This window comes from Fundulus heteroclitus, chromosome 6, assembly GCF_011125445.2.
Source record: "Fundulus heteroclitus isolate FHET01 chromosome 6, MU-UCD_Fhet_4.1, whole genome shotgun sequence".
NCBI classification, from domain to species: Eukaryota; Metazoa; Chordata; class Actinopteri; order Cyprinodontiformes; family Fundulidae; genus Fundulus; species Fundulus heteroclitus.
The window spans coordinates 8,718,953-8,746,922 of NC_046366.1; the positions used below are offsets into that span (position 1 = coordinate 8,718,953).

The following is a 27,970-nucleotide window of genomic DNA, read 5'->3' on the forward strand; positions in this document are numbered from 1 at the left end:
TTCAAAATTGTAATTGATATGTATCAATTCTTAACATTTTACATACATTTGATGTGTAAAACTTTGGCTTAATGCAGATTTGGTAATTTAATATTAATGAGTATTTAGAACATTTTAGGGTTTTATGATTTATTTTTGGCGTACCATGTCTGATGTTACAGTTGTGATGTGTTATTGTGACTGTCCTCTGTAGTGAGACCTATCAGCTTGGAATTGTGCACCTTGCTTTTTAAGGTAAATTAGAAACTGTTTCTTAGTCTGAATGTAGGTTGAACACCAGGGGTGCTTATAAAAACCGAGATGATGTCTCCAAAATGGGAGTTTGAAGAAATTTTAACTTGCTTTTCTTCTCTGTTGACTGGAGGCAGTGATGTTTGCCACGGCGGTGCAGCAAAAAGGTCCGGATTAGTTCAACAGTGCCTGTCACAATTAATTGCAGTTCTAGGTTAAACCTCTACAACTAATGTCATGGTCTGACACAAGGAAACCAGATTTGTGTTGGTGCGCTTCCCCACAGCTCCTACCCCTTAAATAATTTCTGATTAGAACCTTTTCAACAAGCCTAACATAAGGTGTTTTTTTTTATTTTGTTTTTTTTTTAGGTAAACCAGTTAAGGGATCACAGCATGCTTCTTATGATGTTCAGATTCTTATCTACAGATAACAAGTTTTTACACATCTAATTAGTCATGACTGCAACAGAAGGCTCAGTTGTGCAATCATTGCCACAGTGGCAGAGAGAGAGAGGCTGTTTACACGGGTAAGCTGATGACTTACAAGTAAACACTTGTAACCATCTGTAGACCTTTAAAGATCTGCAAACTTGACTTTTTGCGCTCTGTAGAACATGCTCAGACAGATTTGTTTTTAAAAGAGCAGGCGCCAGATGTTGCCACTAGGGGGCGTCAGGGTCCAATGTAAAGTGCAAAATTGTTTTGGCCTCTGCAATTTTATTTTTTATTTTTTTGGGGGGGGGGTGAAAACATTTGACATAGTCATTCTAATTATGTTCATATGAAAAAACAGTGTTGCTTTGAAACCGTTGTGACTACTTTTGTCAAACATTATGTTCACGGTGTCCATCGATAGCCTTATTAGTCTGGTTCCACATTAGCGCCACATCTGTTTGCAGAGGGCCTGCTTGCTGCTTTACATTGCAAATAAACCCATGTTTACATTTGCCTCACTGACAATGGTCTCTATGGGTTACCTTTGCTAACAACACAGGTAACCAATCAGATCTCACACGATTCAGCAAGGGGCTGGGTGGAGAGGTGTGTGTGAGTGTGTGTGTCTGTGTGGAGGGGAAGTAGGGGGGGTCACTAGTTCTCTGGAATATAAAAAAAAGAGGAAGCAACAACTGACATCTCTGATCTTAACTTTGTGCGTCACTCCCTCTGGTTCCTGGGAATTCACCAAAAGGAAACTGATCCCAGGTCTGCAGGCAGATGAGGGCTCTCAGTTTGTCAGATGTAATGAGAACAATTTCCGCTCCTCTCTCAGATCCTCCAAGCAACGACTGCTGCTCGGTCACACACAGAATCGAGCTGCACAGATAAGGTAAGCACGTTTCCTCCTCTGTTTGCCGGCCTTGTCGGTGCTTTGTTCTGTAACGCCGAAAACGAGAAGTATGAGAAAGTGAACACATGGGACTGATATCCGAGTGTCTGTGCACTGGGTGACATGTGCTGAAGAGAAAGTGAAAGTACACCTTCCAGGGAGCGAAGGTTTCCAAGCGTGGCCGTTTTGTGGCGTGTTTACAGCTTTTACCTGAGAATGTTTGTTAAAAAACACGATTTTTCCCTTCAGAGACAGCTCACCCACTCACACGGGCATGCAGACGGGGCCAGGTTGTAAAAATAGTGTTGCAGCCACCTCCACCGTGCTCCAATTATCCATCTACTGCAAACACACACACACACACACACACACACACACACACACCATTTTTCACTGTGCTCCCTTAACAAGGCCCGGTTACCCAAAGCAACAAGAGGGGCTTATCATCTGCACCCTCTCTTGCCATACTGTTATCAGACTGGCCTAGTTCACACATACACACACACGTACTCTGTCCTATTCTGTCAAAAACCCTCGCGCTCTTTTCTATCTCACTTTCTGACTCTCTCTTTCTCTCTCGCCTACACACACACACGCCAGCACAAACTGGGGAATGAATGTTATGGGGAGGCTTATCAGTGTCCTTGGGGGCCTGGCAGCCTCTTCACAGACTCAGATCCCAGCGCTGGGGCCACAGGGACAAAACCTATGTGACCAGACTGCTGATGAACAAAGGGCTCTACAGTTGGAGTGTCCTCTATAGAAGCAGCGGGCTACAGGGCACGCTTACAACAAACGCGTATGAGCAGCGCACCGGGCTGTTGCGGCGGTGGATTCTGTTCGCAGGGGGACAAATGGCCCTGTTCCACGGCTGGGCAGCCAAATCAGTCCTCACTGTCTGCTTTCCCCATATATAAAACTGTTGACTTGCACAGCAGGAAGTGATAGTCACAATGGGAATAGGCCAGTTCTCTAATAATTTGACCCTTTTTGGTTAAAATGGTGAAAGACAACAAATTGAAGGTTTAACCAGAGATTGTTCTTTTAGATTCATGCTTCTTATAAATACGATGCATTGTCCCATTTTAAAGCCCAAACTTTTAATGCGTTTTATTAAGTCAGGGAGAAAGCTGTGGAGAAGATGGAAGGTGGGCCATAAAGTAAGACCTCAAGCTTTGAACACCTCAACTCACCTGTTTCTGTGAACGGATAACCGTCCACAATAACTCTGGAAGAGCAGCAGAGATCCGCCGTTCAAGTGGGAGAATCTGTGGACAGGATAATTGTTGGACGAGCTCTCCACAAACCTGGCTTTTATGGTAAAAAAAAAAAAAATGCCCGCGTCCTCACTAAGACTAAGAAAGTAGAGCACGTCACCCCAGTTCTAAAGTCCTTACACTGGCTCCCTGTATCTCAGAGAATAGACTTTAAAATACTTCTGTTAGTCTATAAATCACTGAATGGCTTATCACCTAAATACATCACAGACTTGTTATCAGCGTATCAACCCTCCAGACCACTCAGGTCTTCTGGCTCCAGCCTACTCTGCAGAACCAGAACCAGAACTAAACAAGGAGAAGCAGCATTTAGTCCCTATGCTCCACTTATCTGGAACAAACTTCCAGAAAACTGTAAAAGTGCGGAAAGCCTGAGTTCCTTTAAATCAAGATTAAAAACACATTTGTTTAGGACTGTATTCAACAGCACTAGTTAAACAGTCGAATACAATTTTTAAATTTTTTAATTTTAATTTTATTTATTTTTTATAATCCAACTGCTTTGTCCTACTTGCTTTGTTTCTGCTTTATTTCCTGTATTTTAATCATGTAAAGCACTTTGCGTTGTCTGTGTACTGAATTGTGCGATATAAATAAATTTGCCTTGCCTTGCCTTGCCTTGCCTAAAAAAAGCAAGACGAACTCTATGGAAAAAGATGAATATATAACAAAAGGTCTTTATTTGCAGTTTGCTAGACATCCTAAAGAGACACAGCAAACCTGTGAAAGGTCAGATGAGAGAAAAAAATTAACTTATTGGTCCCTGTTGCCAAAACTCTTTGTTCCTTCAATCTATTGATGAGATGGCAAAGTTCCAGAGTGACAGAAGGTTTAAAAAAACTGGACACTGCTCTTCATCCTGAGTGGCAGAGCAAAGTGGCCCAGAGGGGTGGCAGCATCATGCTGCGGGGATGCTTTCCTCTAGCAGGGACAGTGAAGCTGTTCTGTGTTTATGGTAAAACACTCTCGGATACCTACAAACCTTTGAGACTTGGGTGGAGGGTGAAAAAATTCAAAACCACCATCCCCCCCCCCCCCTACAATTCACTATGACATTTTACTTTGTGTACACGACATAAAACCCCAGAAGACATTAAGGCGTGTGGTAGTAACGTCGCAAAATTGTATAAGTGCTTCGGATAAGTGGACATGTTTACTGTTTCCTCCATAAAAAAGTTTAACAATTTGTTTTAGGACTGAGAAAAATCCACATCTGACACAAATGTTTTCATATCTTTGTGGGCAGTGGTGGTTCTTGCATGAATTGGTCCCCCAGTCCAAAAACCTGGATGACACGGCTAACTGGGTACTTAAAATCACCCTTTGATGTAATAAGCCATTGGCATATTTCCAGTCTCAACTTATTACTTCAAAACCACTAAAACTCACCATCACACAATTCTTACAGTCTAAAGTCCTTTTTGACAGTCCTCAGTCCTTTCTGAGGTGAGCAGCGTCGCTAAATGCTCGCCCTATCTGATCTGTTTCAGCGCATTGCTATCGCATGTTTTGCATGGCATGGAAATTAAAGGAATACCACTTATTACTGATATTACAGCTTTTTAAAAATGTGGCTGGTATGTGCAGAGCCCAGAGCAGCATGTGTGCTAGGCAGCAGATTGCAGGCTAGCTCTTTAAGCTGTAAAGGTCTGTTTACTGTAAAGGAGTGGTTATTTTTACTCCATTTTTATCACGGTGAGAATTTTATACCAGCCCAGGCCTAGATGCAAGTGTCTCTATAGTGTGTCTCATTCTTGGCACTTTGATGGACAATCTGAACTTTTTCACCTCTTTTTATGACCAGTTTATTTACTTGTTTCCTTGGTTCTAATCTGAAATCTGTTTTTATTGGATGTTTGCTGTTTTCTGCAGGCTATTTAAAACATTTCAGGGAGGTAACAGCTCCAGATTTGTGGCTGTTTCTGCCTTAACAGATTAGTTTCCTGATTATAAACGACAGGGTATGCCAAAGCCCCAGTTAAAATACTCTTATTTAGATATTTCAATCAATCAATCAAAAATAAATACTGCTCTTACATTATCATTGAAATATTTTTCTTTGCCATATAAAAAAACAATTTCTTGTAAAAGTTAGTTATTGTAGGTCAGTGGTGTCCAAACTTTTTGGCACATGGGCCAAAATAATAATAATAATAATAATAATAATAACAACTTTGTTAAAATAAGTATTCAATCATAAAACAATTTAAATAGTATAATTTAAATTAAACTTGAGATGTCTTTAACCATATACACACAAAAGAGAATTTCACATTTTTACTTTAAAAGTTAAGTAAAACTCAGACCTTTATTTCCCAGCTGTGTTTTTTTAACACTCAGTTTACTCGTCTTAGCAAAGAAAATACCCCAGTGGGTTGTCTCTTTAAAGCTAATTTGAACAGTTTGCTCATGTTGGCAGTGTCAGTTTTAGTCTCTTCTAAAATAAAGTTTCACAACTAGTGTACGATCAGATAACGAACAGGACAGCTGTCATCTATCGGTACATTTCTCAGGTCATATTAATAACGCGGAGGTTCAAAACAACGGCGAGGATCAGAAGCTGAGAGAGACGGGTCTGCTACTGGCAGAGATATTGGTGGCGGTTTGGCCCAGAAACTCAGGAAGTGGTTTCTCCTAACTGAGCTGTGCTTCCTGTGTGATAACTGACCCAAACATGCTGCATCTCTGTCTCACACTCAACAGAAGAGGAGACAGAAAAAACTAAAATACAGCGGGTAAATACAGCGGTGGGGAAGAAGACTTATTTTAACCACAACTGAGGATTGATGGGTTTAAATTTAGGAGCAAGAGATCAGAATTTAATCCTTGGATTTAATCTGTTCTCAGAGCAAAATCCAGAGCAAACAAACCCTAAATGTGGGTGAGGTGTAATCTTCATAGGAAAGGGGGCTGAAGGTGAGAAGAGAGGTGGTAGCACTGCTTACAAGTTAAACTAGACACCTGTGAGGGGGAGGTGGCTAAACAGCACCTGGTAACAACGTTCATTCCCCTTTGCACTTTTTTCCCCCAACTTCTGTAACACTAAACCACAAATCTTGCTGAAAGAAAAGGATAAATCGTTTTCATTTTATGTTACAAGTAAAAAACTGGGGAAAACGTAGGCTTTTTTTTGGCCAATGGAGAGTATCCGTGAACGTTAAGTTTCAGGCTTTGCCCCAGGCTCTCGGCTGGGCTATTATATTCTAATATATGAATATGCTTTGATATAAAAACTATTCAATTTATAGCTCCGGGTGTATGATTTGGGTCAAACTGGAAGCTGAAGCTCTCTGTCTCAAGTCATTTGTAGCATCCGACGTTTTTTTTTTTTTTTCCACGGTTCCTTTAAATCAGCTCAGTCTTCAAATCCACTCTGACCATCTCTCCTGTCCTCCCCACATCCTGCCACCACCTCACGTCACCGTCAGGGTGGCTCGTTTAGGGTGATGTGCCGTGTTGGTTCCTCACCTAACACCACAGTTTGCATGCAGGCCAGAATTACAGCTTTTAGCCCAAATTGTTTGTTCAAGAAAGGCAATCGAGTTCTTATTACTGCTGACATACGTTTTATGGAGTGAAAACAATTAACGGAATTGGGAAATAAACAGCTTTCAGCCTTTTCATAACGTTCCCTCTGATCTGTTTGCAATGGCAGGTGGTTACACCGGTGCCCAAGCAAAGACACGCCACACTTTTCAGATTCCTAAAACAACAACAAAATCCTTATGCTTCCCAATTGTGTTCTCTACTTGGGGTTAGTATTTCTTGTAAAATCTCAATAAAATATGTTTGTGATTATAAATTGACTAGACCTAAATAAGTTAAACGGAGAGAATAACTACCCTCAGACAACATGGAGGACAGAGAACAGGAGCTGCTTGGTGGACTCAGGAACCTGACGGTAGCGTGCGTGTGCGCTGGGCAGAATGCGAAAAGGGAAGGAAAAGAAAACAAGGAAAGGAGGAGTGAATTAGGAAGGAGTAACAGAGAGGAGCTGGGCTCACTGTGTTGTTCTTAATGTCTCCTTCATGGCCGCATGTTGTGGGGAACGCGCACCAGGCGACCCTGAAACCCTGAACGCCGTGCAAAGACGTGCTGTTACGAGTTCAACGCCAGCTGCCTCCCCTCGACCCATAACTTACACCCACCCTGAGATACTGACGCACACACACTCATACACACACACACACACACACACTGCAGTGCAAAGGCTTCCTTCCTGTTGCTGGTTTAGCCCAGTTCATAAGTGTGATAAGAGCGAAAGAATGAGATATGAAAAACAGAGGGACTTGAGCTCAGATGCTGATGTTGTCTTGTTTTTTTTTTTCACTTGAGGCAGCGCATGCTAACTTCTATATATATATATATATATATATATATATATATATATATATATATATATATATATATATATATATATATATATATATATATATATAAAATTTGGAAATGTCTTGAAAAAATCCAGTTTGCCGCCTCGGTGGCTTTCTGCAGTTGTGCCTTTTTCGTCTGCTTCTAACGGTTCCCCTTACTGACGTTTGTCCCTGGTGTCTCTGTTGTTCTGTGGCAGGTTCAGTCAGACCACAGGACAGTTCAGCCACCCCCCCCCCCTCACTTCCTCATCAAGAGTCGAAACAGAGCAACATGAGTTTCCTGTGACGCCACACTGTCTCTGGTCAATTAGTGTAGCTGTTCGCATCACTCCGCCACAGACGAGCTCCTGAGTGCATCTGCTGTTGAGCGGAGAATTTCTCTGCAGGGGAAGATTCAGCAACACCTTCCTGCTTGTTCAGATCTTTATTGGCGAAAGTGTGCGATGTCGCTTTCATGACGTTGGACTCGTTTCAAGACATACAGCCATGCTACAGCAACCGGAACTCATCTTTGACTTTGCCAGTGACCACTTCAGCTCATCACAGGTGAGATCCTCCTCCTTTTTTTCTTTGTTAAAAAAAGCCAGAATCTGCTTTTAATGAGGATCTCAAAAGCTGCAACCTTTACGTGTCTGGTTTCAGATGGGGGGTTATCCAGAGTACCCTGCAGTGGTGGTGGAGCAGGTTCCCCATCAACACCTGCTGACATACACCGGTCTGACGGTTGAACACTCGCAGACAGAGGATCACCACGAGCTGCTTAAAGGTCACCTAGCACACACACACACACACACATATCCTTGTTTAAAATACAAAGTGAGGACCGTGCCTTGACTTCCACAGACTTCCATTCATTTACAAGCCTTTCTATGGCCTAATCCTACCTAATTTACCGGTACATGACCCAACCCTGACGCTAACCTAACCTTAACTGACACCATAGTCCTAAACCTAACCAATAGCCCAGAAAAAAAGTGAGGACCAGAAAAAGGTCCTCACTTTACATTAAAGTCCTCACATTACTAGTAAAATGCCCATAAAATGTTCTCACTCAGCAGCAAGTACAAGTACACACACACACACACACACACACACACACACACACACACACGAGCAGGTTCCGGGCTTTCTTCATCCTGCCCGTCACATTCACAGCTCCTGATAGAAACTCTACAGCTGTCTGTCGCTCAGCCGGGGCGCGTCTCAATTAATCAGAATGTTATTGAAAATGTCATTTATTCTGTAGTTCTATTCACAAAGTGAAACTTGGACATTATATGGGTTCATCAACCACAGACTGGTATGAAGCACTTCAAATGTTTTCATCCATTGACCATGGCATGCTGGAGATCAGATTTGGTTTCTTAAAAGTGTAGACCACTACAGTGGCTTGCAAAAGTATTCACTCCCCTTGAACGTTTCCACATTTTGCCACCATAGAGTCTGTACTAAGGTATGACATAACCAGCTGGTTTGACAATTTGACTGTTAAAACAAAGAGCCAGATTTTAAACTTTGTAATGATAGCAGGTAAAAATGATAGGAGTGGCTCCTCTGTCTCTGTTTTACTGAGAATTCTTTTATTGGGGATTGAGGTGTGGTATGATGCAGCTGATCTTTGTTTCCAAGGAAAAATTCTCCCAAGGGAGACTAATATAGATACTTTGAGTTTTGTCACCTCAAATCCACAAACATAAATATGTTTTATTGGAATATTTTGTGAAAGACCAACACAAAGTGCTATTCAATTGTGAAGCAGAAAGAAAATTATATAATTTAAAAAAAATTATAAATAAAAAACAGAAAAGTGGGGTGTGGAACAGTATTCAGCCACCTTTTCTCTGAGTGCAACCAATTGCTTTCAGAAATTGCCTGACGGTTGCTTATGACGGATTAGAGTTTAATCTAATTACAAATTCAGTACAAATATAGCTGCTCTGTGACGGCCTCAGGGGTTAAGAGAATATCGGAGAGCAAACAGCATCATCTAGTCCAAGGAACACATCACACAGGTCAGGGATAAAGTTGTGGAGAAGTTTAGCAGGCAAGGCTAAGGCTATAAAAAGATTTCTCAAGCATAGAACATCTCACGGAGCACTGTTCAATCCATCATCTGGAAATGGAAAGAGTATGGCACAACTGTAAACCTACCAAGACAAGGCCGTCCACCTAAACTTACAGGCAGAACAAGGAGAGCACTGATCAGAGATGCAGCCAAAAGGCCCATGGTGACTCTGGGTGAACCGCAGAGATCCACAGCTCAGGTGGGGGAATCTGTCCACAGGACAACTATTAGCTGTGCACTGCTCAAATGTGGTCTTTATGGAAGAGTGGCAAGAAGAAAGCCATTGTTAAAAGAAAACCATAAGAAATGCAGCTTGCTATTTGCCAGAAGCCATGTATGTTGGGGACACAGCAAACAAGTGGGAGAAGGTGTTTTGGTCAGACGAGACCAAAATCGAGCTTTTTGGCCAAAAAGCTATGTGTGGTGAAGAACTAACGCTGTAAATCACTCTGAACACACCATCCTTACTGTCAGATATGGTGGTGGCAGCATCATCCCCTTCAGCAGGGACAGGAAAGAGGGTCAGAATTGATGGGAAGATGGATGGAGCCAAATACCTGTTGGAGTCCTCATAAGACTTGAGACTGAGGCAGAGGTTCACCTTCCATCAGGACAACAACCCTAAACGTAAAGCCAGGGCTACAATGGAAGGCTTTAACGTATCCATGTGTTAAAATGGCCAGGTTAAAGTCCAAACCTAAACTCAATCGAGAATCTGTTGCAAGATCTGAAAACTGCTGTTCACAAACGCTCTCCATCTAATCTGACTGAGCTTAAGCTGTTTTGTGAAGAAGAATGGGCAAAAATTTCAGCCGCTAAATGTGCAACGCTGGTAGAAACATACCCTAAAAGACTTGCAGCTGTAATTGCAGTAAAAGATTGTTCCACAAAGTATTGACTCAGGGGGGGCTGAATACTACTCACAATGCCCTTTACAGTTTATCATTTGAAAAAAAGGAATAATATATAATTTTCTTTCTACTTCACAATCGTATATCACTGTGTTGTATGATATTTATGTTTGTGGTTGTGAGACAATATGTGGAAAAGGTCAGGGGGAATGTATATTTTTGCAAGCCACTGTTCATAAGAGCAATCAAAAAGTACTTTGATACAGCCTGTCCGTCTGCTGTACAGTATATGTACTCAATACTCGGCCGGGGTTTCTTTTGCTCTGCATCAATACAGCGTGGCATGGAGCTGACCAGCCAGTGGCTCAGGCTGCTTTATTAGCCCTAAACTCATCTGCATCGTTATGTCTGGTGTCTGTCATCCTCTGCTTTTTGTTAAAGCAGTTATTGGTACTTTAGTCAGTGTGGGCAGCTACAGGAGAAATCAGCATCACCATAAAGCTTGCCAACAGAAGGGAAGGATGAAGTGCTCCAAAACTCCCGACAGACAGCTGAGCAGACTTTGGACTTGATAAACACAGTGGACCAGAACCAGAAGTTGATATGGCCCCACCAATCAAATCTGATTAGAAACTTTACTCTGAACCTCAAATGACTATTTCCACACTTTTCAGCCTCTTAGGGAGCGTTTTGTCTGATACATTCATGCAGTGGCACAATCATTTACATTGATTTTGGCTGCTATGTCCTTTTTTTTTTTTTACTCCTTTTTAAGTCCAGACTCTGGGACCTTCATTTCTAAATGAAATGCAACATTGACTTTAATCTAAAAAGGATTTCTGACCACTGACATCTGTGTGGTGGCCCTTGAAGCCCTGACTTTGGCTGCAGGCCACAGTCCCTATGAATCTCCCTCAGCCTCTTGATTAGGTTGCAGTTCTTTCTGTTGCTAAAGCAACATTATCTACCACAGATAGTTTAGCAATGACCTGTTGTGGTTTACCCTCCCTGTGGAGGCTGCCATGACTGTGCCAGACAATCGTTGAGTCAGCACTCTTTCCTATGATGGTGAACATCACAACATACCGCTCACGTTTTACTGATCTTTTCGTTATTGTCTATTTGTCTTTTATTTCTCAATAACCGAATCCTGGGTTTTCGTTGGCTGTAAACCATAACGTTTCCATAAGTAACACGATTAGCTACGCACATGCGCACTTCCTCTCAGAGAGCACATGGACCACCCTCTGGGAAAAAAAAAAGTTCAGGAAGTGAAGCAAAACATTCCGAGCGTGCTCCTGTGAGACAGGAGTCCCAACAGGATGCTGTGGCTGCGGTGAAACCAGGCTCCAGCTCTCATCATGCTATCGTCGGAAGGAAAAAGTAAGCCACGCCGCCGGGGTCGTGTTTGTCTGTGGGAGAAGCATCAGTAGAAGCTCGGAGAGGTTCGGCTGGACTAGCCCACGCTAACAGCTGGTTTAAAGGACCCACAGACAGCCGTGGACGGTTCTCCTTAAAGTTACGATAGCGTGGGGATGAGAACCTCGCACCGCGTGTTAGTTTGTGCCGGGTCGGCGGGTTTGGGCGAGCTTTATGTCAGGCAGAAAGGATCGGTAGCCGCTAGCTAGCTAGACGTCTGTTTGGCTGCTTCACGACCTCACCACCTCATGGATAAATGCGCGCAAAACAATAGACCCCGTTATTGTTGACGTTTATCTAAAGTCGTTTCGTTATACGTGTAATATATTACACAACCTTCGTTAGATGTAATAAGCAAAAATGCACCGAGTTTTCAATGAATGTTTTTTTTTTTTTTTATGAGAGAACAGCAGGTACAGTTTACCACAGTTATTCATTAACAGCCTAATGACGCGGACTGTTATCTGATTGGTAGAGGTAAGGTAAAATAACTAATATGGCGCCAGGTGGTTTAAAGACAACGTAAATAACTAATAACCTGTCTTATGGCGAGAAACGAGAAGGAACATAAACGATAGCTTAATATATAATGATATAGTCTTAAGTTGTGTTTTTTGTTTTTTATCTTTTGCCCCCAAACAGATGGATTTTCCTGCAATTTTACCAAGTGTTATTGATCAGTGTTTTTCTGGAGACCTATCAGTTCTTTTAAATCTTGCTTGTTTGAATTTTTTTTATAAATTGTAATTTGAGTTCTTTGGGATATTTTGAAAGCCTTTTAACTCTGACCTGCCAATGGTACTGGGTTTGTGTTGCTCCTAAATATTGTCTCTTGGAGCCTGTGACAAAGAAATATGTAATCTTCTGCGGAATTTGAAATAAATTCTAAAAGTAACACTTTGGCTCGCGTAAGGTGTTGTCTGAAGTGAAACTTAAGAATTGGACGTAATTAGGGCTAGACGATATGGGCAAAACTTATATCATGATATATTTCTTAGTTTCAGTCGATATGATATAATTACAAAATCGATATAAACTAAATAAAAGCCTCAGAAAGACTGTAAAGAATGCCCACAACAGATTAAAATTATTACAATTATTTTGCCATGTTTATAAAACTCCTCCAATATAACATTTTAGAAATATTTGCTTTAAAAAAATAAAACGCCTAAAATTACATAAAACCCAGAATGCCAGTCAGTGACAAATGCTTTAATCATAGACTGTAATTATATTGAAATTTTGAAAATGTCATATCCCCTTTATTAAATAAAGTTTTAGCGTGATATAGATTGATATTGAATTATTATCCACCCCTAGATGTAATCCTCCTTTATTTCATCCAATATGTGCAATGCATCAGTCCAATTAGTAGCAAAAAAAAAAGCCCACAGCATGATGCTACCTACAACCATGCTTCGCAGTTGATACAATATTTGTTTGCAGTCTCAAATCCTCTAAATATGTCATCTCTTTTGGCCAAACGGCTCAGTCTTTGTCTCATCAGGCCTCAACACTTTTTCCAGAAGACATTTAAGTTAGCTCTTGCAACACGTCACTCCTTATTCTGATACCAAGATTGGTCAGAAATCCAGTTCATTTATGACAGAACCTCATTGATGGCTATAAATAAACTGCATAGTTTATCTGCAGCTTGCTGAAGGACATTTGTCCAAATACCAGTGGGAGCGGGTGTGTATACATCTAAGCCTCTATGTTTAATTTTGATCTGGTGCAGGTTAGGAGAAATTTGACATGAATTCAAACATTTGAACCCAATTCTTGATTTTGAAAATCATTCTCAGGGAATCATTCCACCCTGACAAAGGAGCGGTTCAAATACACCGTTTCATGGCCTTAACATGCAACGTCTCTGCTCCTGATGAGTGTATGTAAACTTCTGAGCTGAACTGTAGATGCCCCTAGATTATCGACAGAAGAACGATGCCAGAATTGTCCCTCTTAAAGATACGCCTTATTGACACTACCCATCAGCTGTCAATGTTTTTCTTTTCTTTTTTTTTCTTTTTTTTAGGCCTGATAATTGCCCTTCACTTTTCTATCTTTTCTTTTTTTTCTTTTGAAGCACAAAAAAAAAAACACCTGCAAATTGTGCCATTATATTTCTGAACCGGCCATAACCTTAATGAAAAATCAGTTAATGTCCAGAGAAAAGGTTGGAAAGACCTTCAGGAAAGCCCAGAGAAGTATTGATCAAAGCTACTTTAAAGGCTCACATGTAACTCCGGCTGCTTGTAAGCACAGTATATGGAAGTTAAGACGGTTAGAAATAAAACATCACGCTGGAACTGTCAAACATAGCAGCAGGCTTAGAAGAGACTCTGACCGAATGCAGCGGTCCCGCGCTAGTTGTGCTGTGAGAACACACCAACCAAAAACCACCAGCGTTTATAAAGGCCGTCTAAAACGGTAGGTTCCTTCTAAATCTGCCTTCAAAAGGTGACGCTTTACCCTGTTCTCTGAATATGAGACCAGTGCAGACGAAGGACTCTATAATTAAATCATGACATGCCTGCAAGCCTGTTGTCTTTTCTGAGTCTGTGGTGGAGTCTGCCTTCGCAGGAAGCGCGGCAATGTGTTTTTTTTGCGACTTAGTTGAGCGAAGCTCCCCAGTGTTGCTCTCCCTGCAGCATCCCTCCCTCCGAGAGTCCTGTCCTCCCTTATCTGAACGTGTTGTTGCCCTCCTCTCTGGTCTGTAGTGGAGCCATGTGAGAGCGGAGAGGAGGAGACCATGGAGACGCTCGTTGCTGCTGACTCACTCCTCAACATGGACTGCATCGACACTCTCTCGCTGGAGCAGCACTACTGTAAGGCCGGACCCCAGCTCTCTGAGACCCCAGCGGTTCGGCTGCGAGGTGTTATTTTTAGATATGACGGTCGCCGTGCTGTTCTCTTTCATTAAATCTGTTTATGTCCCCCCCCCCCCCCCTCCCTCTCTCTTACAGCCCAGGCTTTCTTACCGTCACTGAGCGATGTCATCACTGCTCCCGTTACCCAGGTAACCGTGTCCGCCGAGGGGGTTGTGGGGGCCGTTGACCAGTCGCAGTGGCACTCGTTGCACAGCGAGAGGCCTGCGGCGCAGCTGCAGTCTAAAAAGAGGGGTGAGTTGTTGTTGTTGTTTTTTTCCCCCTGCTGGGCGGGAGGAGGGTGATGAGTCTATGTGGGGGAAATGAGACTTTGTGGATTAGGAAAAAACACGTGATTTGTTTGTGTGTGAGCAGGTAAAAAAGTTCGACATCGGAGGGCAGAGTCCCCTACACCAGATATCAAAGTAAAGAAGGACAAATACAACAAAGGTAAACCATAGTTTTCATATACGTACATATATCACTTGGTGCTGCAGAAGTTCCCCTTGTTGTTCGTTTGAGCTTCTTATTAAAACCCTTTCAAGTTAAATTAGTCATGTAAGGAAACCTTTAAGCGTCTGAAATGTAAGCCTTTAGAGTGAGCTGTAGGCAGTGACTCTCTGAAGTCTGACAGAATGGGTTTCCTCCCGTTTGATTCTTCGCCTGGTCTGTATCGCGCCCATCTTCAGTCCTGCTTTGTTTTTGACGCTTTGCCCGCTTTGCTTTCTGTGGTCGACCAACACAGCGCGAGGCAAACGATTCAAACTTCTTTTTAAACAAATATCTGTCACGGGCGGGTTGGGAAAGTAAACCACCATTCAGAGAAGCAATCCCATGCCTATGGTAGCTCTGGAGGAGCTGCAGACACGTACAGCTCAAGTGGCAGAATCTGTCCAACGGGACAAGTAGTCATGCAAATCTGGCCCTTATGGAAAAGTGGCAAAAGGTATAAAATAAGATAAGAAGTACCTTTATTTTGTCCTGTAGTGGGGAATTTCGGGAAGCCGTTGTTGAAAGAAGTCCTGTTTTGTCCTGTTTGTGGAAAAGGGTGGAGCAAAATGTATTTTCTCTGGCTTGCATAGCAAACGCTGTTTGTGGCGGAAAACTAACCCCAGACGTTACCCTGAGCTCATTAGGGTTGTTATGGTGCTGAAATTTTGATACCAATATTAACAAAAGTACTTTATACAATTTTCTATACTGCGGCAACATTGTTTGAAGGTTGGTTAAGAGCAAAAATATGATTAATCATGATATGACATGTTTTTTATAATTCCTTAATTAGGGCGAGACCAATTAGAAGAGGACAGTTCAGCCCTTGTTTAGAGAAATGTATAATTAAATGGTCACTTTCTTGTTTGGGAAAAAAACTAGATAAGACGACATTTAGTAGTATTAATATCTTTAATGGAAGTATGTACCTGTCATTCAGTGATGCAGTCATTTTATTATAATTGCTCATCTTTAGTGTGCCACTGTGTGCTTCCATTTGTCTGTCACGTTGACTGTGTCTACTTTTGCTCTGCTCTAATTGTCAGCTTCAGTCTGGCTCCACCATAGCCTGTTATTATAAGGCTCATTAGTCTCCAATACCTTTACAATTAAATAGAGGCGTAAAGCGTTGGTTTCCCTTTGTTGCTTCACTATTTATTAACCAACTGAGCTATAGTGCTGGGCGATATGGATTAAAAAATAAATCTCAGATTTTATCATACCAAATCCGATTAATCGATTTTTTTTCCTCCTTTTTGTTTCATAAAAAGAAATTAAAGAAATGATGTTAAAACCTTGCTTTTTATGTCAAGCATTCCATCAGGGAGTTGACCTGAATTCAAAGTGCAACTAAAAACAAGCTGTGAAACATGCTTGTAAAACAAGATGGCAGCCGTGCCATTATAAACAATGAAAATATAACAAAACATTTGCTGCTAGTGGTATTACACATTGAGCTAAGAACAGGCTTCACTGCACTTGTGAACTTCAAACTAAGTTAAAAAAAACAAGTAAATAAGTAAATGAAGTACCTCGTATTATGGTAAAAAAAAAGTTTCCACTTAACAATATTTTACCAATACATTTGCCTAAACATATATTCAGCATCACATGTTGTTCTCTTCATGGAAACCCAATGAGTGTATTGGCAAAATAAAATCCAGATTTTCCAAAAATGAAATCTTAAAAAATTGTAAATTTGAATTAATCGATTAAATCGATTTATCGCCCAGCCCTACTGAGCTACATAAGCCAACTTCGTACGGCGGTGAAACGAAGTGTTGCGTGGTGCAGGACGGCACACAGGGAAGCGCATCTTGATGGGGAGCACAGACAGACAACCCCATTGTGCTGCCTGTGTCTGTGAAGCTAATATTTAAACAGCTAGTGTTAGCTTACATCATTTACTACTTCACTGTTGCAGGTACAGGAGCTTTACCTTTACATGTTGCTCTCAAACATCAATGTCGAAGCATTAGCTTGTAGCTTAGATTATATCACGTAGCATCACTCAGCATTTCATTTTTTTCCTGTCCATCTGCCCTTTAGGCAAATTACCTCCCTTTTATTTTTGGCTAAAGAAGGTCACATATGTTTTCTTTTTGGATTTTACTTGCCGCGTTAGCAGAGTTTAAAACTTCCAGCAGCAGCTTGTTCTGGTGGTGGCAGGGTAATGAGCAGCAGACTATTGTCTTTGTTATTGCTGCATTGTGGTCGAAAGAAATGCAACGATGTGAGGAATGGTGAATGGGTCGATTCATAAAGGTTTTGACCCAAGTAAGTATCTTTGAATAACTTATTTATTTAGTATTGATTATTCCTACATACTAATTGTTGTGACAATCCCACATACCATCCCAACAATTTATCATGATGCTGGCAGCATGATGCTGTGGGGATGCTTTTCTCCAGCAAGGAAGCTGGTCGGAGTTGAAGGGAAGCTGGGTGGAAGAAGGCAGAGATGCAAAGATTTAAGACCGGGGAAGGGCAACGACCCTAAACATGCTGCCAGAAGTCCCATAGAATAGTTTTGATCAAAGTATATTCGGGTTTTGCAGTGGCTCAGTCAAGGTCTAGACCTAAATTCATATGTGAATCCCAGGCAACACCTTTAAATTTCCCTTTTCCATCCTGTCTGAGTTGGCTTGAGCTATCTTGCTAAAACCAATGGGCATAAATTTCAGTTCCCATATGTGCAAAGCCGGTGGAGACACACTCCAAAAGATTTGCCCCTGAAAAAGCTGGTTCTACAATTCTAATAATACTAATCATCATCCTTACTTGTCATTGCAACATACACTCCAACAAAATGTGTCCACTGCCTTTAACCCATCCCTTATGGAGCAGAGGGCTGCCACGGTGCATCGCCCAAGGATCATTCTGGGGCTAAGGGTCTTGCTCAGGGACCCAGAGAGGCAGTTTGTAAGATCTGAACCCGGGAACTTGTAAAGCAAATATCTTTTTCATTTCGCTTCACAATTATGCACTACTTTAAGTTGGTCTATCATATAAAATCTCAATAAAATAAACCGAATCGTGCGGCTGGAATGTGAACAACTTCAAAAGAAAGTTGGGGGATTATGAATACCATTGCATGGCGTCGTATCACCTATTTCCTCTGTTTTGGGTCTTACTGAGTCGTTCCATGCTTTAGATCAGGAGTCTCCAGCTCCAGTCTCCTAGACACACTATCCTCCAACGTTTAATCAAACGAGGTATTCCTTCCTCAGGATCTCACCAAATTATGCAGGAGTCTGGTAATCAGCCGCTTTATGTGGCTGATTTAGGTGTACTGGGCCGGAGATGTGTCTAAAAGTTGCAGGACAGTGACTCTCATGGACTTGAAGTTGCACATTCATACCTGATATTCTAATGGTCTTCATCCCAGCTATTGGAGGCACCAGGCCTTGCAAGGCTTAAGGAAAATTTTCACTGCAAAAATGTTCTCAAAGTTAGATTTTAGGGGAAAATCACTGTCTGGATCGTCAAAGGGTTAGGTAGTGATTAAGTGCACAAACCACTGCAGGTACACAAATGGCTTCTTTCATCAATATTTCAGTGCAAATACGGCCGAGTACATGATGCAGATGGAGGCAAATAAGAAGGATGAGTCACCATCTCTGTACAAGCAGTGAACTGATGTTTTTGATTCAGATCGCATAGCTTTGGGGTCACGTCACTCACTTTCAACAGTGAAGCAACAAACAGTTGCAGTCACAAATCATACACCATGTACTTAAGTGGGAACAGAACACAGGATCCTTGTATTTGGAGCACGACTGCCAGCTAGGGCCTGAAAACGATCTGGAATACATTGAAAACATCGTGATGTGCGTCTGTCCTAATAGAGCAGTTTAGAGCTGGACGGATGCTGACCCTGAGCTGCTTATGTGGCTCCCACAGTGCCGTAGCCTTCAGTGAAAATGCAGCGTTTCTTACTGAAATGTTTTCTACAATAATGTTATCAAATCATATTATTCTGTACGCAAAATAAAACACAGGAACAGTAACCCTGCTTTTTGCATAGAAGATTTTCTGTTTTATTCTTCCGCTCTTTATGAAGTGAGGGGGGACATTTTAACAAGTTATCTGATTAATTAGGCAGACTATCTGCTCGGTTAGTGAGCTGTTTAACTGGCCTGTTGCCTTGCCGACCGTAGTTGCAGATCAGTCTTGCCTTATTAGAGGAGAAGGACGGTTCTCCTTTCATTTCCACACCGTGACTGTCTGCTGTTTGTGACCAGAGTTGTTTCCAGACAGGCGAATTTGTCCTTTTTATCGGTGATGGAAAAGAGGAGGAGCGTTCGGTATAATCAGACCTAGCGGGTATAATTTAACACTGACCCAGGCCTAACCAGTACTGATCAAAGGTTCCCTCGGGGTTGACCCACATAGAGAAAAGGTGAGGCATCAGCTGACACCCTGTCTTCAGGCTAAATGGGTGTTAAAGAATTAGTCACAGAGAATTGCAAACAAACCATTGCCAGGCAGGTCAACTCAGGTTCATCTCCTTATACTCGCACAGGCTGGTAGAGACAGCTTGAAGTGCCCTTGTAAAAAAAAACGGGTCGATCAACTCATCAGACCTGGCATCCCAAAAGTGACCAGAGGTTGGCATCTCAGTCAATCAGCCGATCATTCTGTGATAAATGGGGAGGGGTGGGTGTGCGATGGATGGAGACCTTGTTATTTTGTAGGAAATCTGTAAGGATGTTTCTTAGAAAGATGAGGAGTCATTGCTGTCGATCTTACGCATTTCCCAGCTCCAGTGTTTGTCAGCGTTCTGCAGCAGCTGCTCTGCCTTATGGAGGGTTGTGCTGATTTTTTTTTTTCCCCGTTATTGTGAACAGATTTTTCTCCATCATGGAAAAGCTGAATACCCGCCACTGTCATCCACTTCGACATTTGGTCTTTCTTTTTTTTCCCCTCTCCTGTTTCATATTAAATACTTGAATTTAGCCACTTATGGTCAGTTTGCCCCACATTTACACCCACACAATACCATTCCTTCTTTCTGCTGCCGTTTCATACCCATGTGTGCATGCCTTGTACACGTGTTTTATTGATAAGTAGTTTCATGAATTATTGTGACAAACATTTGAGAAACAAAAAAAAAATCTTGATTATAGAGACGCATCTAATTTAATTCAGTTGTACAGTTTTTACAATATTTCTCTAGAGCTGCATAATTGCAATTGTCACCACATCGATGTTAGGACTGTTGTTTTTGCAAAGGACGCCTTGGATGCTGTATTTGGGTGGCTTTCATATTTCCAGCACCATGCATTCACTCCCTGCATACCAGCAACATGCTTGGCCAGTTGGAGGGTCTCATGCAAACTATGAGCATGTTTTTCATAGCTTAGATGGTAAAACTCACAGAAAATGAAATTGTAATAATGGAAAGGGGTCAGGAAAATGTGTCTTAGTCTTAATTAGTGTCGTCATCACTAGCCTGGCCAGCGAGACTGATTTACGGTGTATGCACGGCGTGTCAGGCTGGTGAGGAGCTGGTAGAGCCCGATTTCAAAGGCGGGACTAACGAGGTCAGCGTCAACAGCGTAGAACCAATCAGATAACTACAGATGTGACGCAAAATACTCCAAAGGACGTGCTCTTTTTTTTTTGTAATTTGTAGTCTGCTAGACATCTTGCCATCCAGCAAATTCTCAAGTGAGCAATTTTTGTCTAAAAAAGGATACATGATCTATTTACATTTGCTCTCTTAATTTTCCACGGCACCAAGCAACAAAAATGTCCGTATTTATCTTGACTGTTATGGTTACGGAAAAGTGCTGCTGCATTATGGGTAACTCTGGCTCTGAGCATGACGCATCCTAAAGTCCCGCCTCCCATGCTGATTGGTGCGGTCTGTTTTAGGCCGGACTTTATGGAGCTTTACCAGACTGACTTAGGCTCCGTCTAGGTCAATCCGGCTGGCCAGGCTAGGTCATCAAAACATTCAGCAGTGGGGTCGCAGAAATGCAGTAAGCTCCATGTTAGACCCTGTTCCAATTTTGGTTCTGATCCCCAAATAGGTAACCTGACTCTAGCCATATGTATGTCGCTCCGCCAAGCTCCACTCACATCCATCTGGGGCATCTCCATAGGAATTGCCTTCTTTGAAGGATGGGCCTTATCAAAAATCCTTGCATATGATTGGATAAGCCACTTGTCTGTCATCTTTATCGACGTGCTATTTCAACCACTCACACTGAACACTTGCCAAATCCGGTCGGGAGAAGGGCGAAAACATCGTTTCCACCACCAAAAGCCTTCAGAGCCGTTCTCTGATGTTCTTTTAGTGAAACAATATCAGGTAGATTGGACAACACGGAACAAATAGCAGCATCAATGTTAACGCTTGCTTCCTCGATGTGAGCCGCCATTGTAGAATCAAAACAGTCTCACGTCACGGTCGCTTCTCCACTACGTCACATCTATGAAACTCCAGCCCTGCGTCCTGATTGGCTGGACAATAAAATTGGTTGGAGAAATCACTCTCTATGGGAGAGGTCCCAGATGGATGTGAGTGAAGCTAGGCGGAGCGATATCAGTCTGGCTAGAGTCAGGTTACAAATAGAGGGATTAGTCAGCTGTCAAAGCGTGTAAGAAGCGGCCCACTGGCGGGCATGAATTGTCGAATGGATTGTACAGAACGTCCTGCGGTATTCGGCCCCGTTACTGAAAAAGTCTTGAATGAACTGACCGAAACGGTAAAGGTCCCAAGTGGCGAAGGGATGAAATGACTAAAGGTATCATTTATTGGTGTAGAAAAGTGTGCGCCCGCACACCACCACCCAATTCCCCTCTATAGATCACAACTGTACCTGAACGTTTGCGTACCTGCTTCTGTCTCAGGTTCTGCCCTCTGCACAACCCAGATTCAACCATAAATGGTCGATGCAAAGCGCCTCATGAATGTTAATGTGGCTTAAAGATGGGTCCGCTGATCTTTTTTTTTCATCGTGGTGACGTGGCAACCGCATTATAGGCGATTGCTGTTTTAATGGTCGGAGGACAGTCGTACTGGTGTTGAAATTCCTCTAAGCCTGTGCGCTCAGATCGACAGTCGGTGAATGGACGAGGGCAGGAGGAATGAGAGGTTTCCCCTACAAAAATAAAATAAAAATAAAAAATCAGTGCAAAAAGAATTTTAGGAAGCGGACGGACGCTGCGCTGCATGGGTGTGAGCGGTAAGCGCAGCGCGCTCTGGGGGTTGGAGAGCGGCCTTTTAGCACCTAGGAGGGAAGTGTAGCCACTGTCCCCTGCAGGTTATAGCAGAACGCAACGCTCGGAGTCTAAAGTGGTATATTAGCCAGTCATCATCGTTGGCCTGGAAATATTTGATCCCTGAAACCACCTTTACTTCTAATTCTCCCATCTCCAAGGTCCTCCTGCCGTATCAATGCATCCCCTGCGCCACATTACGCACAGGTGGATTTGGCCGTTTACAGCTAATAAAGTAATCACCGCACATCTTTTTACAATAATCTGTGGCACACGTCACCCTGGTGATCATCGGGGAGAGGAATGTGATGGTAGAAAACCCAGATGATATGTTGTGTGGACTTTTATTTAAGATCTAAGATGACTTATGGGATTTTTTTATTTTTTTGAAAGGTCCTTTGATATAGTTATGTCACCAGCGCTGCAGTTTTGAACGCTTATGATGAAGTCGATCCATGATTAAAGTCCGATGGAGTGAAATTGAGCGTTAGAGAAGAATCATTAAGGAGTTTGGCTGCAATTCACCACTTCACCATCTGCGTCCTTTCCCCCCCGTCTCCAAAGTGAGCACAAGTCTGGGTCAGAGTTGCCGCGAGGACCCCACATTTTCCCATCAAGTTTTTTTTTAATATAAATCAATTTTTTTTCGTGGGAAGTGACGTATGCACTTTTTTGTGAGTACACAAGTTTTAGAAATTAAACCCTAGAACCAGAACGTGGCAAAGCGTTCATTCATGGTCTTCTAGCTCCAAAAGTACACTGCAAAAACTGATCTAAAAATAAGTAAAATGTTCTTAAAATGTGTGTTTTTGTCCTAGATTCGAGCAGATAAATAACATTATCTGCCAATGGAATGAGTATTTTGACCCCTAAAATAAGATAATTAGACATCCTGCACTTGAAATAAGATGATGGAGATGAGTTGTTCCTATTGTAAGTGCAAAAATCTTATTCCATTGGCAGATCATCTCATTTACCTGCTCAAATCAATGACAGATACATTCATTTTAAGAAAATATTACTTATTTTTAGTTCCGGTTTTGCAGTGTATTTAGACTGCTTTTGCCTTTTAGACATTATGCCACATTTTAAACCACCAACTTGAGTGGTTTTCCTTGGGATGTTAGAAGATTTATCAGCACCAACTAGCTCATCATTTTTAAATGGAAAGAATATAATTTTTTATGTTTTTCTTTAACAAATGAAATGTAAAACATGTAACAATCTATACTGCACCATTGTAAATAAATCCCAGGTGATGCATTTGTTTTTCCTCTCATATTATTCTGATAGACTAGAACACCAGGACTGTAGTTCATGAAGCAGCTTTAGGGTCAGTTACATTTGAGCCAGCTACACATTTTTCCTTCCCACTTCCACAGAGTCCTCACCAAAGTTGTTCCCCTCAGGTTACTTCTCTTTGTCTCTTCCTTCATTGTTATGCTGTGTGTGTGTTTCCTTCAGGAGGGAACACCCTTTACCTGTGGCAGTTTCTGATGGAGCTGCTGCAGGACCGGCAAGTCTGTCCTCGTTACATCAAGTGGACCGATCCGCAGGCGGGCATCTTCAAGCTGGTCAACTCCAAAGCCGTGGCCCGGCTGTGGGGCAAACACAAGAACAAACCAGACATGAATTATGAGACCATGGGCAGGGCACTCAGGTATGGCTGCTTTTCAGAAGTTTCTCTGACGTTTCAGATGTCAAGGGGCGGCGTGTTTGCAAACGAGCATTAACTCCAAACTCCTGCGCTCAGTTCCACCGTGTCAAACTATCATGGCTTATTTTACAGGTTCTCGCAGAAGTATTCTTAACTATTAGAATTATTTATTACAAACTTCAACTTTTAGATGAAAGACCAACACAAAGTCGTGCACGACAGTGCGGCTTGAATCTTTTAGGATATGTGTCAGCCAGCTTTGCACCTCTAGAGACTGCAGTGTTTGCCGGCATTTTTCTTTACAAAGAGCTCAGTCTGACCGATGGAGAGCGTCTGTGGAAGTCTTACAACAGGTTCTACATTGAATTTAGGTCTGGACCATTCCTACACATGCACATGCTTTGATCCAAACCATTTCATTGCAACCACATGAACGTCACATAATCTTTTCATCAACTTTGCAGCTTCCTCTTCCCTGAAAAAAGAAAGGTATGGCAGCAGCATAATGCTGCCACCTCCAGGTGTCACAGTGGGATGCTGCGTTCAGGGTGCTGCGCTGTTAAGGCCTTCACATACCTTTCTGTTTCCATGTACACCACTCACTTGGACCTCAATGTTAATTCATGTCCAGCAATGCTATTTTTAGCTAATCTGACCCCTGTTCTGCTCAGAGATATAACATTTTCATGACAAGAGCACATTTTCATTCTCTAATGGGCGGCTTTAAGATGCATTATGAAAGACGGGGCTTATAATTTCCTCTACCAGCTTTAACCTGAGACCTGATAGATTTTTTTTTTTACTTTTTGTTTCTGAAGGTACTACTACCAGAGGGGCATACTGAACAAGGTTGAAGGCCAACGCCTTGTTTACCAGTTCACCTCTCTTCCCCACGACATGGTTTACATCACAGACGGAGACTGCTGCAAAGAAGAAGAGGATGACGATTTCGACAAAAGCGGAAACGACGAAGGCCTGAGTGACAGTACCGTCTCTAGTGAGCAGTCCGCAGAGGAAGAAGAGGACGAGGAGGAGGAGGAAGAGGACGAAGAGTGTCTCCAGCCGCCGCTAAAGAAGGCGTTGTCGGTCTCTTCGCGGGCGGCGGCCTCACAGCGGCCCAGGTCGAGCCCCAAGCCGTCAGCTCAGCGCGACACCGTGCTGCGGCCCGCCGGCGCCAGCCTGATCCAGGAGCAGCACCTGCCCATCGTGTCCGCCGAGATGCTGAGGACGCTGCAGAACCTGCAGAAGGTCCGCTCCCTGCAGCCCGCCGGCCAAGCGTCCGTCTTCAAAACGGCTCAGCTGCTGGGCAGCCTGTGCGAGAGGCAGGCTGCGTCCGAGACGGCCGCGGACGGCAGAGGGGCGCCGCAGAAGTCGCACGCAGCGCAGAATGCTCCACACCTGGTGCCTCCCACAAGCTCCGACCAATAAATACGGATCAAAGCTGATCTGAAACACACACACACACGTGCCCGTTCACTCCACTGACTCAGGAACTCTTCCTTAGCTGTACTTTGCTGCAACGTCGTCTAAACGCCAGTCAAAAGAAGGAACTTCTGAATTTGCCTTCTCGTTTAAGCGTGGCATGAATCGGGTGTCTTGTGGCGTCTTTGTGTGGACGATATTTGCAGAAACCACAAACTCCTGGTTACCTTCAAGTAAAAAAACAGCCTTAGAAGATGTCCTTTTTTAGTTTGTACACTTGGTTGTGTTTTGTATCTCCAAGCTACTCTGGACACCAAAGACAGACATGCACTGGAATCCTCAGCCTCTCTGCAGCTTCTGCAGACACAGCCTTCGCTCGCACTTCCACTTCAGGTGTCTTGGAGTCTCTTCTCAAGCCATCGCTCTGATTCACCCTTCTCTGCCTTGTTATGTTATTTAATGTACAACCACATGCTGAATCATTCCTTTGCCTTCAAAGCAGCTTGTTTGCACTATGATCTTCACTCTGCTGTACGTTTCCTCTCTAAGTGCCTAAAAGTCTTGATCCTGGCCCCGCTTTCTCTCTTTTTGACAATCATGAGATCTGAAAGGGAAAAACATTCCATATAATTTTTTTATTATTATTATTATTATGAATATCACTGTTGTTGTATTTTAAGTCGTCTAAGCCTGTGTCAGGAGATGTTAAAAAGGAGGGATGGCTTTTTGCTGCTGTTAAATGTTTGGCCTTTCTTTTCTTGACAATCACAAGTGAAGTGCTTCTTATGAATTTGCATCGTAACTGTAACGTCTTGCTGTTTGGACACTGTGCATATATATATATAAGCCTTGGATGTATATTATATACTGTATGTTTGAATGTGCTCCTGCTCTGTTGCCATATTGCCCCTCAGGTTTATTATTTTTTTCTCTACTCTGCAGAGACCGTGTGCTCTGTGTAAGGAGTATAATGGGCCGACTGCTGATAATGAAGTAATTAGTCCGGTGTTTCCTCCCGCCTTGGCCTTAATGTAGCCTCACAAAGCCAGCCTGCAATATTCAGCTCACTCTGCATTTAAATTGTACTCTGCAGGAGCAGGGCTGGCGTTTGTCAGGCTAAACTTAGTTAGGAGATGCTTACGCAGTGACTGTGCCTTTGCCTGTAGGGAGCCGCTATGCAAAACCGCTTCTCACTTTATTAAGCCATTTGTCTCAGACTCCCCTCACCTGCGCTATCTAGGTGTCTCCTGATACGGTTGATACAGTATAGGACCGGCCTTAAGTAGTGGAGGGGGAGAATTTCTGTTGCCTTATTTCTTTTGTATGTTCCCCTTCACGCTGTCTAGAGATGGTGGATGAAATAAAGAAAAATTGGTGGGAAATCTGTCCTCTTGGTCTGCTTTCATGTTGTTCAATAACACCAATGGTGAAAAGCTGCAGGTAATCTAGTTGCTGATCCATTTAAGAGTTTTACATCCGCTCGTCATTGGCGTGAACACCGGGGATTAGCATTGCCGAACGATGATTATTCTGTTGAAACAGCCCGATCGCATCCAAGTTTCAGCCATCTGACCCAAACCTTCACCCTAAAATGAAATACATTGGAGAAATTAGCATCTGCCTTTATAAACAAGTAAAATCCCTTTTGGGAAGAGGCTTTATGGTCAAATGAGACAAAGGTTCAGCTATTTAAACACAGTGACATGAAGGTTAGATGTGTTAACGTGAAGCCTCGAAATCAAATAACGCTATCAACAGTCTAGCACGGTGGTAGCAGTATAATGCTATGGGTTGGTTTTGCTGCCAGTATTACTGGATAGAAAAGGAGAAGGACAGCCTTTAAGGTCTTCTGTTTCACCCCAAATAAATAGATATTCAATTTGGTGTTTCCAACAGGGCAATGATCGTATCCTAAACGTGTTTTGTAATTGATAAAGCAGGCAAACATTAAGTTTCTGGAATGTACAACAACGTACTAGGATCACTTTAAAATAAAGGAAGTATTTATGGCTTTTGCTTTAAGATGAAAGCTGAAATGATGTGGGGGAAAAAGACAGCATGATGAGAAAAATTATATAAAAATTAAAATTCAAATGACACTGGCACAACAACCTGTGACGTTCATGGCTTGTTTGAATAAACTAGTACTGTAGAATGAAAAAGTTACAAAAACAGTAACGATACAAACTAAAAAATGTACTCAACTAAATAAGCCAGAATATTATGACTTTAAAACAAGAGGAAGATTTCTGTATTTTTTTTCAAACTCTCCCAGTAGAATCAATGTGGGCCGTTTCGGATCCTGCTGAGCTGTACCGGGTTGTACTGAGAGAAAAGCAAGATCTATTTCTAAAGGAAAGCCTAATTTGGATCTTCAGCTTCTTTACAACAATTTCAATGTGACTCAAACGAAAGTAGTTTTTTTGTAAATTTCAACACCACTGTAGTTATAAGTCTCAACAAACTCTACTGGTGTACCTGTCATTGTTTTGAGAGAGTTAGTTAAACTTTATTTTTCTGAGCAAACATCAGGATTTAGGACTAAAGCAAGTTTGACTAAATAAAGTTAAAAGCATACTGCAGCCATCTAAGCACAGCAGTAACAGTTTTTGCATAGCTGTAAACCACAGTGTCATCAGCATTAAAATATATTCAAGCATCAGTAACATTTTCACCAACACTGTTTGCATAAATTGAAAACAGAGTTGGACCAAAATAGGATCCCTGCCCTCTTGTGATGTTTGAGTCTGCTGACGA

General features: G+C 42.3%; 1 protein-coding gene across 2 annotated transcripts; it reads left to right on the forward strand.

The window, feature by feature from the left end:
• Positions 1–1,307: 1,307 nt before the first annotated feature.
• Positions 1,308–26,599, forward strand: LOC105930245 (ETS-related transcription factor Elf-1). 2 transcript variants are annotated; one of them, XM_012868355.3, is made up of 8 exons: positions 1,308–1,560; positions 7,408–7,756; positions 7,853–7,976; positions 14,266–14,373; positions 14,512–14,667; positions 14,788–14,862; positions 23,599–23,794; positions 24,610–26,599. In XM_012868355.3, the coding sequence occupies exons 2-8, from the start codon at positions 7,697–7,699 to the stop codon at positions 25,217–25,219; spliced, it is 1,329 nt and encodes a 442-aa protein (XP_012723809.2). In that variant the 5' UTR covers positions 1,308–1,560; positions 7,408–7,696; the 3' UTR covers positions 25,220–26,599. The 2 variants fall into 2 exon arrangements, with proteins under 2 accessions (XP_012723809.2, XP_012723810.2); XM_012868356.3 differs by lacking the exons at positions 1,308–1,560; positions 7,408–7,756; positions 7,853–7,976 and adding an exon at positions 11,339–11,509.
• The last annotated feature ends 1,371 nt before the right edge of the window (positions 26,600–27,970 follow it).